Raw genomic sequence first — 15,223 nt, 5'->3', positions numbered from 1 at the left:
ATGGCAGCGTGAAGATTAAAAAAAAAAAAGCAGGACAGAATGGACAATTGAACGTTGAATAAGATCTCCACTCACTGTGTTTCACTAATTATCAATGTCAGTCATTTATCCCTCCGAGCATAACTGTTTTTTCACCCTGATATCAAGATGACGTGACAGGCAAGATGCGAAGCTGAGTAAGTGGATCACCATTTTATGGCGCAGTTCTTTGAAACCTCAGCCAGTGCCACCGCTTGAAAAGTGACTATTGATCTGTGGGGCCTTTTGCAGAAAAAGAACCTGCGTTAATCTCAGCGAAAGGGGGTGAGGTAAATATAGAGGTGGGGGATGGAGGGGGCAGGGGGGGGAGAGATCTAATAGGATTAGTCTGGCTCACACAAACCTCTGCAGCTGCACACGGATGCGTAAACACACACAGGGAACACAAAACGCCCCCAATAGGTTGTAGACCGTAGCCATTTTGTTCGCTGATAAACTCAAATATTGTGAGCGCGTAGAGGAGCTTGCACAGTCATAAATCACAAGTGAACAGTGACTGTAGGAGCCTCTGACGAGAAGCGCGGCGGATGATGAGAAGTAATGGAGGCCGACTGCAGCATGCAGTCACCTGTGTGCTCGCAGCCATGCACCAACAGGCACTAATTAAAAGAGATTCCTCTACCCCGTGCAGATCATACTGCCATTAGCCCAACGGAGACGGTTTGATGGAGGGCCACCTTCAAAAACCATAAAGAAAATATCAGCCTAACACGAGTACATCAAATATTCTCAGATCCAAAAAAAACAGAATTTGCACAAAACTGACACACATTAAGAAATGCATCTATGCTTTGGTTTTCAAACAATGTGCATTAATTGAGCATTAAAACAGTAGTGAGGGGGAAAAAAAGCGAAAGCACGGTTGTGTTAGATATTTAATACAAAAGGACATACATACATTCACTAGTGACAAAAGAACTTTAAGTAATGTTATACATGGATAATAAATAAAGCAACTGAGCTGTCATTACAGTCATTGGTCTTTGAACCCATCACAGCAGAGGAAAACAGAGCACCTGGTTGTGATGGTGGAAACTCCAAACAAACATACCGGAGACAACTTGAATTTGATCAACATCAATCAAGAGTTGGGCTGTACCGATCACAAGTTTTTGGCCGATCACCGATTTTCAGAAAGCCAGTCCTGACAATTCTGATGTTTTTTTTTTTCAAACCCAACAGCATACGCCTTCAATGTTTCAATCTTGTTTGAATGTAAACCAGTGACAATAGTTGTGAAACAATACAAACGGGTTGTTTTATACTGTAATTTCAAATAAAAATGAAAAGTCTATCAGTCATCTCACATCATGCAAAAAAAGGACAGTGGCTGGCTTTTTCACACCTCTACAGTGGGAGATGAGATTGGTGGAGCAGATTGGCTAATCCCCTGTCCCCTAAAATTAAGGAAATAACCGCCAAACCTGAGAATATGGAATCTTTTTTGTCCCAACTCCGGTTTCAAATTAAAACTCAAAACATACGACAGATTTAGAGGATGACGTTATTGTTAGCCATTTCAGTGTAATCTTTACTCAGTTACAGAGAAACAAATATTTGAAAGATGGTTGTTTCGGTAATGAAACGTATATGACATATTTCACTTAATTTTTGTGTTGGATTAAAAGAAACAAAAAATAAAACAATCAGTCCCTTTTTGATTCTTTTTACTTTTGATTGCTAATTCAAAACGGAAAGAAAGAAAGATACTCGGATTGGAAGTGACTCTTCAAGAGTTGGTTCTAATGTAACTCGAACCTCCTCCTTTAAGAGAAAGACCAAGTGAAGGTGGAAGTCTCACTGTGTCCATTTCTACGGTCCTCACCACTATCGCAGATTTGTTCTGCTGAAAATATGCCAACCTGCTCAGTGTGTGCAACAGAGTGCTCTCCGATGGCATCATAATTCATCCCGCGCACTCCAGTTCTCCAGTTCAGACTGTAGCACATCAGAGTTCTGTGCTTCGAGACTGAGTTCCACCTGCTCCTGAGTTTTCCTGGACTTGGCTCTGTCCCAGTCGGTCTGAGTTGTTTCATTGTTCCACACGACTGAGGTCTCCGTGTCACTGATGTAGCCCGAGTCTCCCGTGTAGTGGGTCGGATACACCAGTAGCGGCTCCGCAGAGAACGCACGGAGGTTCCGATCCTCAAAGTGCTCCATGTAGTCTAAACTAAAAAGATGACAACAAAAGCAGATTGACAAAGGTTCCGAGGGACACACCTACAAAAAGTAGCGGGTGCTAGAAAACAAAAAGGTAGACCCGTGCCAAAGTGAAACGAAAACAAGTCAAGCCAAGCCAAGCATTTTTGAAATGAACCGACAGGCGAGAGAGAAGTATGATACTCACACAGGATGTTTGTCAAACATGATAGGAAGGAACTCATCAACAGGAAGCATCTTTTTCAGAGGCTCAGCCTTGAGGAGCTTTTGGGCTCCTTGCAAGGACAGCATGTAGCCCAAAGTCCAGTACGAGTAGTCAGCCTCTACCAGATTGTGAACATTAGGTACCGACTTCTCTGGATGATCCACCTGCATTCGCTTCCTTCCAATGTAACTGCAGGAGCAAAGTGAGGACGACAACCATCGGGTCGATCACAGCAGCTCAATCACACAGAAAACATTTAGAGCGAAAAGAATTCTATTATTTTTGTGCTGCCCGTGAATGTGAAAAGACCGAGTCGCGGTGATTTCAGCGTCTGGTCACGGGTGTCGAGGAAACGGCAGATGGAAGGATTTCTTTAAGGGAGAAATAATCCTTTCTATTTTTAACACTGACTTTTCATTGCATTGACTCACATGAGGTCCCAGTCAAGCTTGTGTGCCGTCACCTCCTGCAGCAACGCCTGCAGACGGCGTTTGAAGAACACCTCAAAGCGCAGGTCGTCCTCAATGACCAAGGAAGTGTGCAGGCCTCGATCCACGATCTGCACGCACGCACACCCTCAACATTGGAACACTTCTCTTGTATTTTTAGATCCAAGCTGGATGTAACAGCCACAGCGGGTAGGGCTTTTTAACCCAAATTCTCAGCTGCGAGATGATTTTTCCTGCACTTTACAGACTATGTCACTAAATTGGTGGGAATAGAGAATAGTTTCCCCAACTCGGAAAGCATTGGGGAAAAAAAACCAAACCATTCTTTGCGACTGCTGATGCAATGTGTCGTAATAACTTAAATGAATGGAAGTACAGAAGCCTCACCTCCTTCCAGATGTTGTAATGAGAGAGGAAACAACCCAGTTCACCCTTGGTGAGAGGTCGACCGTGATATGGGTCTTTGTACCCGGGCAGCATATTAATCTCCATGGACTCAATGTCACTCTTGTTCAGAGCCCTGATGAACAGAGGCGAGATAAACAAGATTAGCAATAGGAATAACGCATCATACGGATGAGATTGCTGGAACGGTGAGTAAACATTCGATACAGCAGAAATAAGGAGACCCAATGGATGAAATGTCTTTCCAATTGATACTTGAGGATCTTATTTGACAGCAGCTTTACATAATCCAGTTGCACATTTATACCCACTCTAATATTGCACGGCCCTTTTCTAATTTCAAACGCACGTCACGCTAATTTAGTCATTTGAAAACGCCCGTACGTCCACGCTTTGCCCAACCACAAACGTGCATACCAAAAAAAAAAAAAAAAAAACGACGCAGGAGACGAAACGTACTTGCCATCCACAGCAGCAATTATTTTACAGCTGAGCTCCATTTCGTGCAAAGTTCTGAGCATGCGCTCCCGCCGGTCAGCTCTCCGCACCAGATTTATCATAAACACCTGCGCGCACACAATTGCAAAACCTCACACTAGTGCACTCGCGGCCTGTGTTTTTATACGAGTGTGTGAGAAAGGCAAGACTGTACCTCATCAAAGCCAATCTTGCTCGGCTGTTTGGGAGGAAGGGTGAGGAAGCTGGAATGTTCCAGTGGAGGATTTTTCACTTTCAAAGAAGATGGCACAGGGTTACAAAGAGAATGCGCAATGAATCCGAGGCTCTCAAAAAGCAGCCTGCAGCGCCAAATGCCGTGCCCAGTTCAAACTAAAGCAATCATTTTTCACGGCTTGTTTGTGTTCCTGCCTCTGTGGATGACTACATATCGTGTGGTATCTGAAAAATAATGACTTTGCAATGTTTTGGTTACCAAAATGTTTTGTTTTTTTCAGTAGGAGTGACAACGCTAGCAAAAACATTCACTGGTTGCTCAGAGGAACTCCATGCTTTCTGCCTAATGCATGACTCATTATTTTCTAGAGCTGTCTGACAATGTTTGGAAACTGGAGACAATCTAATGAAACCCACTTTCCTGCGCTATGCAATGTGTTGTGTTGCCTCTTCATACAAGTTTTACAATTTGACGTTGAACCCACCCATGATCTCAAGATGAGTGTGCAAGAAGCTCTCTGCTTCATCCAACAAAGTAGCGTGGGAGCGCATAGGCAGGGGAAAGTATCCGTACGTTTCTTTGTTGCAAACGTACATCTGAACGTCTGACAACGGCAGGAGATGACAAGTCGATGAAAAAAAAAACAACAACAATAATAATTAATAAATCACACATGTAACATTCACCTGCCAGGCCATTTCATCCATCTCACCTGCCATGCGAGCGGAATAGGCAAAGACGATGACATCATCGAGGGCCCAGCTGTACTCCGGGTGTGGTGGGTAAAAGGCCAATTGACGAGAGGCTTGCTTCCGTAAGTCCACCAGGTACGTTGAGTGGACCATCGGTACGGCAAAACACCCAAGACGCTCCTGCTTCCTGATTGGTATGTAGGCTGGCGTTCGCTTGTAGTAGCCCTGCCAAGATGGTTGCCCTCATTCACCAATCATGACAAAGAAACTAGTTCTGCACATATTAAATATTAGAGATTCTGGTATTGGTATAAATGCTAAGTGGTACATGCAATATATAGAGGAAAGTACATGATCAGAATCACGATTCATACATTTTTATTTTTGTAGATGGTCACCATAACTTCCTTTGCTGCAGCTGAACATCTTATTTGCAACTAGCGAGGAGATTTCAGCGTTTGGAATTCAGACTCACGGCCCGTGTCAAAGCATTTCTCCTTCCTGACGCGCAATATTGCTCAAGGGAGCCTTAAGTTGCGCATACATTGTGGACGAAAACGCTGGCATGGATCGGGTGAGATCACGTCTCAATATGCAGTGAGCATTTGCATGCAACATACTGTATGTATGATGCACTTTGATACACTTAGAAAATCCAATCCGATTGCATACAAGAGCTGAATCTTAAAGCATGCCTTGACAAACATTTTAATGCTCACTTGTCATCATCTGGAAAAGGAGACAAGTTATATTTAAACTCAGGTTAAATGGAGTCGGCACATACGTGCCACCATTTAAAGTGCCTGTGGTTAAACCCCCAAAAAATTCAGTTTGACCAACGTCCAGATTTAAAATTTTTTGGTTGTTTTTTTGTTTCAGCGTAAATGACTGAATATTTCGTACAAACACTGACTTGTATTTCCAACAGTTCACGAGCATTTCTTCTACCAAGTCAAAGGCCACAGTTCCAGCTGGAGAAAAAAAAGCCCTAAAACATGTTGCTGCCATCACAACGCTTCACTGTAGTTATGGCGTTTCTGAGGTGATGAGCAGTGTTGTGTTTGCGCCAAACGTACCTGCCAAAATGTTTAACCTTGGTTCCAGTGCATCACAACAAAATCTCTCAAACATGCGACAAAATGTGTTTTTAAGTCATATTTTTTTTGTAAAAGAAATGTCTGGATCGACACGGATGAATGCTGGATCGACACGGACAAAATTCTGGCATTTTGCTCAAAATATTTTTAAAAAATATCTGGAATCGGATATCCACAGTTCGAAATCATGCCTCCAAAAGTGGATAAGCGATGACAGCGTAAAAGCACAGTGAGATCAAAATACACCATTTGGTGACATATACACGCCTACCTTATCAGACAATTCGTAAAGCCAATGGAATGGATTCGGGATTCTGCAGTTAAATGGTCAACGAATGCGGATTTGGCCTATGAATGACTCTAGGCTCCATTTAGTACGTAATTCAATTTAATAATTTCTTTCAATGCTATTTCATTGCACCCAGCGAATATCAGTGAAATGATGTACTCGACAAAGGCAGGGCATTCGGACAATCCTTCAAATTTTAAGGACATGCGGATTGGAAGCTATATAAGCGAACACAGTGTGAAATGGCTCACAAAGGACTATCAACATTACCTGTGAGGTCATGCCGCACCAGAAGTTGGAGTATGCAGCTCTGGACTCCAACATTGGGGCGACAATGGTCTTGTTTTCTTTCATCAGTTTCCACAATACATCTGGGTTGGTGAGCAAGTTGTCACAGTCGGCCATCTGTCACCAAAGAAAAGAGCATGACGCTGCCGGTGGACATAATGCTTTGGTGAAAAGACCACCTCTGTGAATTTTGATACAACTGTACTGGCTGGAAAAGTGTCTGGTGGCAAATTATACTGAATAGGGAAGAAGCTCGACCAGGGAAAAAAAAGTGCATTTCGACACAGGTAACCATAGCAACAGGATGTAAGCTTTATCATCCGATGCCAAAAAATCTCTGTTAGCACCATCTCCTCCATTTAAATGGTCAGATACAAAGCGGGTGAGTAAAATATGTTTAAATAGACTGTGACTCACATTTCCCAGGGACATAGCGCCAGTGTCGGGCCATTCCATTCAATATTAAAATCAACAGAAAGCAAGACATTCACTGTCCATTAAAATAGAAACCGTTTCAGTGAGACTGAATATTATTTTCCATGCGTGTCCATTTAATCACTTCATTTAAATGCCTCCGTGTTGATGACCATCCATTTACCCAGAATCCGGGACGCATGACAAAAGCAACTCGATCAGGATAGTGATTGACTGACAACATACCAGGAGGTAGTCAGCCCAGATTTCACGGGCTGTGTCCAATGCCCCCTGACGAAGCTTCATTACATGTTCATAACGAAGATTATTCCAGTGTTTGGGGCCCACCTCGTCCTCAAAGGCACTAAGGCGGGCACAGATGACACTGGTGTTAAGAGCTGAAACACACTGATTGGGGTCGGTCACTCGGCCACATTCACGCACACACACCCACACACAAAGAAAATTACCTGGATCCATCATCTGGTCTCCACTCCACATAGTGATAGTCATTCTGCACCTTGATGAGCCAGTCTCGAAGGAAGGCGGTGGTGTTATCTATGTTGTGATCTGTCGCCACCCTGTGGCAATATGAGGGACAGAGACACTTTTTCATTGGAGGGGGTGGGGGGGACACCAGGCACTTGGATGGGATCCACTGATTAAATATATCGGAAAAGCATAGGTGTTGATGCCTAATTAAAATGCCTGCTTATAAAATATGGTCTTCATAAAAAGGATTCTGTGGTGGTATAATTTGGCTGCACGGGTTCAATGACTGAATCCGGAACACCGTATCAATCACAGTAGGGCAAGCTAATCACCTCAGTCGTCTGGCACACAAATGCCCGGAGCGCCACTATCGTTTTGTGTCCTGCTGCATCCGTATATATTCCAATAAATTCACAATTGCACACAACCAGTTGTAAGAAGTGCACAGGACTCTCACGTCAGTGATGCACAGTAATTTCTAAACGTGAACGTCCGCAGTAGTTTCAGTTCGATGAAATGTATTCAAATATCTGTTTAAATTAAAAAGTAGGGGCGTAAAAACAACACAAGCAATGAATTGAATCATTCCACTTTAAAATGTAGAGATATGCAATGATTTGTCTTTTCTTGGGAGATATATATCTTTGAAGGCAACGCCACATACAGTACTGACAAATTCATTTATATGTATTTAAATTGAAAAGAAGGAAGTCATTGAATCATATCGTACCCTCTCGAACGGAGCCACACCGTATGGAATCGAATCATAATCCCACTGAATCGAACCAAGTAATAGGGTTCCACTTTAATATCGAACCGTCCTTTTGATCGCATTGAATCGTTGTATATTGGAGTCTTTTATCGCAACAAAAACGGACACAAGCACTAATCATTACTCAGCTGTGCTGCACCCCCAAAAAACAAGGCACAAATACTTTCGGGGGTTTTGACATACAATGAAATAGCATTATGAAAAGCATTATTTGGAGGATTTTGAAGTGCTTGTCAAAATCTTGTTCTAACTTGACATACTATACTTTCCCATGATTTTACTGACAAGTACAGAAAAAAAGTGGTAATAATTGTCAAAATACCAAGAATTGAAAAGAATTGCTTATCAAGCACTCCTCCTCGAGTGCAATCCCACCCAAAGATCAACCCGCAATTTACAAAGAGTATAGCCATACCAAACGCAGAACTGAATTCAGAGTGAATTCTAAATTCAAATTCAATGACTGAATTTGAATTTAAATTGAGGTGGCAAACAGGAACCAGAAAACTAAAACTGCAATTACATAACATTTAAAGAAATGGATGGTGCAAAAATTAAAGTGTGTTTAATAATGAAGCCCCTGCGATTGGCTGGCAACTGGTTGAGGGTGCCCCCCAAAGACGGCAGCGACCCTTGTGAGGATAAAGCGGATTGGAAAATAAATGAATGAATAATAATGAAGCTTGACGGTAAATAAGCCTACTTACAACAAGAATTTCATATAAGGACTTTACGTACACAATACTTAATTATAGTCAACAGTACAGTGTAGTAATTGTATTTTTATTCAAATTAAAACCTACTCAGATAAATCAGGTCATCAAAATTGAAAAATAAAGGTTTGATACCTTGCTTTATCTAGGTCTTTAAAATGGCTGGCGAAAAATTTCGGACATTGTTTAGGAGATGATGTGAATTTTTTTCTGAATTGGAATGAATGAAATGTCACTTCCTGTAGTTCAAATTCAAATTCAATTGAGCAATCTGTGGGGTGGAGTCACTTCAAATCCAAATTCATCCACTGAACTGATTTCTGAAATTCAGAATTTTGCACGGTCTTGTAGGATACTAGAATGCACGCTACACAATGGCACAAATTTGAAGGTAATTTTTGATTTGTATCACGGCGATACGGTATCCTATTTCATAACGTTGGCATCACATGATGAGTTTGTATTTCAGGCTCTGTATTTTCTTTTTTTTTTGCATAGCTATGTACCATCAATGTGGGCTGTGGCATACAGACAAAGACTGAGTAGAAGTAGTGGAAGCGGCTTGCACGCGGTCCGTGTTATCAAAACAAATCTTTGAGCCTGATGGGCAGGGGCAAAGAGCGACACATAGAATGTGTAGGTATGGGAGGAAATGGATTTACAGCCTTCGGCATCATATAGCTGTTGACGGACGGCGTGCCGCAGGTGGTTACTTTGCCATCTGCGTGTGGTGTTCTCACATTCAAGTGCTGTCTCAGCGTTTACATGCGACCACTTCAAAGCACAGCCATTTTTGGTATTCGACTGCTCACTTCAATGTCTCCATGCCTTTCCCTGAACCATCCAGATCTAGTAGAGCACACCTGCACAGTCCAATGAGATCCAATACAAGGGCTGCAACAACATTTATTTTCTGTATTTCGTATAGTAGAATGACACTTCATCAAGCAAAACCCTCTACATACACAAACAATCATAGATCTGATTTTTTGACTGAAAAACAAAAGTCTAGTGGCACTACTCTGAAGTGTAATGTACAGTGGAAGCTCAATTTGATGTAGTAACTGGGGGAAAGAGATCAAGAATTAGAGCGGTAGAGAATTGTCTGTTAACTTGAAGTACATTTTTTGTTGCATAACAATGTTAGCCGCTGCTAACATGATTGCCATGTAGGCACGTATGCGAGCCTGCTGTCGTCTACTGTATATCTGTGACAACTGCGACACAATCTGGAAAAATGTGTACCAGGCTCCGTCTGTTGATTGCACCCACCCTGCCCAACTTGAGGCACAGATCTCTAAAAACACAACAACGGGTTCATGAAACAATCTTGAAGTTTCATTTTCCTATCACGAACGCATTGAGCAATAACATGAGAGGACCTGTCTGAAGCCAGGGATGATTAATTAATTTCTCAGAGAAAAAAATAACTACATACACGCATTGAGTAAAATTTCTAACATTGCATTTGACACATGGACTTACGCAGTTGTTTGTAGTGTCATAAAAATATTTGGCGTCCCTCCCCATCCCACCGCGCATTTCATGTGCCCCTCTCGACTGAGGTCGAGGGACGTGTTTGCTCTTGCCTAAAGTCAGGGACAAGCACCAGCTAACATGGGACCCTAGTGACTACATGCAGTATCGAAAATGGATTGATAGTAGATTATGCAAAATTTGGCCAACACACATAGAATAAACAAATCTCCTAAAAGACCACATCAAGAAAAATTTCTTGCAAATTTGTCAGAACACAAAAGTATTGTTGACAAGTCTAACAATTTGGAATCAACAAAACAATGGCCAAACATACAAAATGAGACTCCAAAGTCCTGGAAAAATAAAGCTTGCCTTCCAGCTATAGGATCGTGAACAAGACTCTTCCGTGCGGTGTGTTAAATTAAAATGTCAATTTTTGCTCTTACAGCGACTTGAACCACAATTAAATGAATCACATTAAGGTGAGTCATGAAGTAGATGTGCCTCTTGTATCTCACTTTACTGAAACAAAAATGCCAAAAGAAGCTAAACAGTCCCTCTTTTGGGGGAAAAAAATCTTAATAATAAACTACACAAAAAGCCCGAGTAAGGGCAAAACTATTCTACTTTTTCAAGGCATTTGAAACGGTGTTATGTGACTTGAGAGGCAACTTTTACCCAAAGATGAAGGCTTTAGGAATTCAGAATGTGAACTACTTCAGGGACAATAAAAGTTGAACGCTCCACAGAATCTTTGGAAAAGAAGAATGCTGTCTTGAAACCGAGTTTCTCGCCAGTTTACATGGCACCGGTTCAATAGCAGCAAAAACAGCCCTGAACAATGGTAGAGACATGAGGTAGGCAAGAATGTCAGCCTAATGGAAGGTTATTCTCCATCCTGCAAGTCGACGCAGCACACTCTTTCCACGTAACAATACACATCCATGTGTTTATATGAGGCTCTGTGCCAAGGTGCTTTATCTTCAACTGTCGGGTTGAGAGCTGCAGGTATTGACAGGTGGCTAGGGCCACTGAGTTAATGTTATGAAACTTTCAAGAAGGTCTTGAACAGAGAACGCAAGACAAAGAGCTGTGCTCAAGCTACCACGTGGATTTACCAATTTTAAACTGTGGCCAGAACGCAAGAAAACCGAGGAATACTGGTTTGAAACTAAATTCAACATTCAAAGGAGACAGCCCTCTCACTCGAATGAACAATATATTCACTTTCGTCTAAGTTTAGTTCAAAGGCACTCCATTATTTTAACCACACTCTAGTCTGTTTGACGCTCTTCATGCACCGTTGCTTTGCTAAACCACTTGAGTGCCAAAATATAATCTAACCTGTCAAATGTGATCGCTGATGAAAAGATTCGTTTCATCTCTAAAACGCAGGTCCACTGGCACATGATGAAAAAAAGAGGGAGTAAGCTCCAGATACAATAAAAAGTCTGGAAGACCGAGACTCGATAAAACGAGGAGAAAAAAAACATCCTGGGATCAGTGGTAGAAGCTAAGAAAGTATGAAGGGGGTATCTGTATTTTACCTAAGTATTTATTTTTTTGATTCCCTGCATTTGAAAATAGACATCTGCACTTTACTCGTTACTTTGTCAAAAAAAAGTCTCATGGCTTTTTTACGTAAAAAAAGATGGTGATCGTGGTTGGATCTTGACTGATTGAGATCTTAGTTTTTAAATCAGAGATGCAGGTGTTTTGCACTGATTCTGAATATTCCCTTGTTTATTCTCTAGTATTATAGCTTTGAATAATAATAAAAATAATAATACATTTATTATTATTATTATTATGTAAAATAATAGGTTGAGCAACAAGTAGAATTTTTTTCTGAAACATCATGGCTATAAATTACAAGGCATGCTAAGATCCATATTGTGTCAGCTTTTATATATCAAACTAAAAAAAAAGAATATCTTTTCTAAAACTTCTAAACCCATCTAAAACTCAAAAATATGATACCTCAAAAGCCTGATAGATACGAAGATAAAATGCATTTAAGGATTTATTAAGCCATCTCTGATGAAAATTTGCTGTTGCACAGTGTAATTTGTGGCAAATACCACAACCTAAAAGCCACTAGCTTCTGCATCAACCCAAAAAAAAACAACAACAAAACACACATACAATTTAAGATTTTTTTTTCACGATATCCTCAGCTAATTTAGCATCTTCTCTGAGGCAGTTCACATCGTCACCAAAACTATATGAACACGCCTTGTTGACTCGAGCAAACTTTTCTACAGCATGAGTTATACATATTTTTACATATTTTCTTCTGCTCTGTATGAGTACTAAAGACAGAAGCTTTTGTGTGTGTGTGTGGGGGGGGGGGTATAAAAATTAGCTTTGTCGATAACTGACAGTCAGTGGTGGTGTAGTGGTACTCTCGTCTGACTTGTGTGCAAACGGCATGGGATCGGTTACCACTCAGTGATGGTGTGGGTGTAGGTGTGAGTAGTCGTTTATCTCTATATGTGCCCTGTGACTGGCTGGCGACCAGTTCAGGTTGTAGCCTGCCTTCTGCCCGAAGTCAGCTGGGATAGGCTCCAGCAATTCCCTGCAACCCACCTCAGGATAAGCGGTGTAGAAAATGGATGAATGGATAACTGACAGTCGGGAGTTTTTTTTTTTTTTTAACTTTGGTCTGAAGTACTTTTCAGAGCCTGCAATGTTTTTTTTTTACTTTTAGTTCAGGAGTTAAAATCTAAACAACTTGTAGCAAGGTCTTTTATATTACACAAGTATCTGTACTCTACTTCAGTACAGAGTGTGAGAACTTTTGCCACCTCTGACTGGGACACAAGGACATAAATCTTCTACACTGGAGTTTTTGAGCCAGGATTGTGGAGTGCAGAGGAGTGAGGCGGTGTTTCCAGTCGAGTCGAAAGATGTGGCAGGAAAAGAGGGGCAGGGACAGAGGGGGGAATGAGAGAGGATCCCAAACTGAATGGAACTTTTTCACAGGCACGACTCGACTAGCGCAGAGGACCCAGAGTCCTCGCTGCATAAATTAAAGCAATCAAACAATTATTACAACAGTTATAAAAGCACATCATATGGTGAGATGTATTATCGGGGTAAACGATACTGGAAATAACGAGAGCAAAAAAAAGGATGTCAACGAAAACAGATGTTATCTCACACTGGTTAACTTGGTTTGGTAAACTCTTATAATACTTACGATCGCTTGCCCGTCAGAATAGGTCTGTTATTCAATGGAAATGTTATACTGGTGACTTTGCAGCAACGACACTCACCACAAAGCAATGCGGTCCTTCGGGTAGCGAAGGCGCTCCAAGGCTCCGAGGAAGAGCGGCAAAGAGTGCTCAGAGTTGCGGCAGATGAGCGCGACAACCACCCGTGGGGCGAGGAGAGGGGACTCGGGGCTCCAGCGCTCCTCGGGGAAGTAGCCCCGGCTCGGGCCCGAAAAGTGGACGAACAGCAGGGCGGATAACAGCGAGGCGATGCGGGGCATGGCAAGGGGAGAAGCGTTTAAGGTGTTGCGGCCGACAGATGGGGAGACCGGCGTGCAGAAGTTAGGTGCGTCCCGCTTTTGTGTTATGCCGATAGTTGCGACATGGCGGAGGAGTTAGCTGACTTAAAGGGGAAGCTATAGGCTTTCCCTGTGGGGCTCCGCCTTCCGAAGAATGTGCTGTCGTGCTTTTGGTAACAAAAAAAAACCACACACACAGTCACATACACATCATAGTTTCACTGTTACATTGATAAGACTTATTTTAGCAAACGTGATTTCCGTCTGTGCCATCGATGAGAATGGCTCATATCGTTCTGACACGTGTGCGTGCGTGTGCGTGACACACGCACACAAAGCGTCCCCTTTAAGAATAACCAATCGGGACTTTTACAGGAAGTATTTAGGACGACGTGTGGGCGTGCCCTAATGTTCATCTTCAACTCTTCTATATATTTTTTTACGTTTCCTCTCTACATTTATTACTGGACTCCAGGGACCGTTGCTCCACAGGTGGCAAAAGAATGATCACACGTACTCTGCACAAGGAATACAGACGCGCAAAATGCTAATTACAGACTGTAAAACAATTTCAGTATCACATCCATCCATCCATCGATCTTCTCTTCTGTTTATCCATATGAGGGTCGCGGCCGTCCTTGAGCTTATCCCAGCTGTCTTCCGGCAACAGGCGGAGTTCACCCTGAACTGATTGCCAGCCAGCCGTAGGGCACATAAAGCCGAACAACCACCTCCCTGCAGCGTTTTCGTCTTGTTAAATGCATTTTTATACCACTCTAACTGACATTATATAGCACAATATTGTGTCAAATGTTGCTCATTCAACATCCATTGAAGCCTGGTCATCTTGGAAGGGGGATTCTCCCATCTGCAGCCCCTTCTCAAGTTTTTTCATTATTCCCCAGAGGGTTTTTTTTTTCCTTTGCCCTTCTCGGGGTTAAGGTCAGGGAATGTCGTTAATATTTGTCAACTGTGGGCATGTGAAGCCGTTTGAGACCATTTATGATCAAGGGCTATATAAATAAATGTGACTTGACTTGGGAGAAGTGTGTCATGTGTCATGGCCCTGCACTCATGCACAGACTCAGTCTGCGGCATCCAACCACTGATTAACTGTATCCAATATATGTTGCTATATCATGAAGCTATTAGTCCGTGCACACAGCACACCCTCACGTTTAGACTTTTCTTGGGTAGATAGCAAAACATATTTGAAAAGAAGGAACTGGACAGCTCCCAAAGCAAATCAAGGGTAAACATGTTTTCAAATCTTTAAATGACCTCGTGCCACCTTACGTCTCAGAGCTCATCAGAGCGCCTCAGGTCTGCGGACCCAGGCATTATTAGAAGTACAAAGTAGAAGTAGAAAGCACTTGATATCGGTTGGAAAAAGGCCTGTCTATTCCCAAAAAGTATTTGCTCAGTAGTAAGGTGAAGCAATTGAATGTTAACATATTACATAAATATTATCTGGCCAACCATTACATGAGTACGTTTAAAAGGGACAATAATGTTTGTTGCTCTTTTTGTGGAAACCACCCA

The 15,223-nt window shown here is 42.1% G+C and overlaps 1 protein-coding gene across 1 annotated transcript; it reads right to left on the bottom strand.

Moving 5' to 3' along the window:
• Window positions 1–1,534: 1,534 nt before the first annotated feature.
• Window positions 1,535–13,805, bottom strand: colgalt1b (collagen beta(1-O)galactosyltransferase 1b). Its single transcript, XM_052084950.1, has 12 exons — window positions 13,446–13,805; window positions 7,182–7,292; window positions 6,958–7,075; window positions 6,280–6,414; window positions 4,644–4,848; window positions 4,416–4,535; window positions 3,911–3,987; window positions 3,718–3,824; window positions 3,241–3,373; window positions 2,836–2,963; window positions 2,387–2,593; window positions 1,535–2,209 (listed from the first exon to the last, which is right to left on the bottom strand). Exons 1-12 carry the CDS (start codon window positions 13,661–13,663, stop codon window positions 1,939–1,941), a joined length of 1,830 nt encoding a protein of 609 aa, XP_051940910.1. The 5' UTR covers window positions 13,664–13,805; the 3' UTR covers window positions 1,535–1,938.
• Window positions 13,806–15,223: the final 1,418 nt, after the last annotated feature.

This window comes from Hippocampus zosterae, chromosome 13 (genome assembly GCF_025434085.1).
Source record: "Hippocampus zosterae strain Florida chromosome 13, ASM2543408v3, whole genome shotgun sequence".
In the NCBI taxonomy this organism is placed as follows: domain Eukaryota; kingdom Metazoa; phylum Chordata; class Actinopteri; order Syngnathiformes; family Syngnathidae; genus Hippocampus; species Hippocampus zosterae.
Note: the sequence above shows the minus strand (reverse complement) of the source record. Positions and strands in the feature narration are given on the sequence as shown.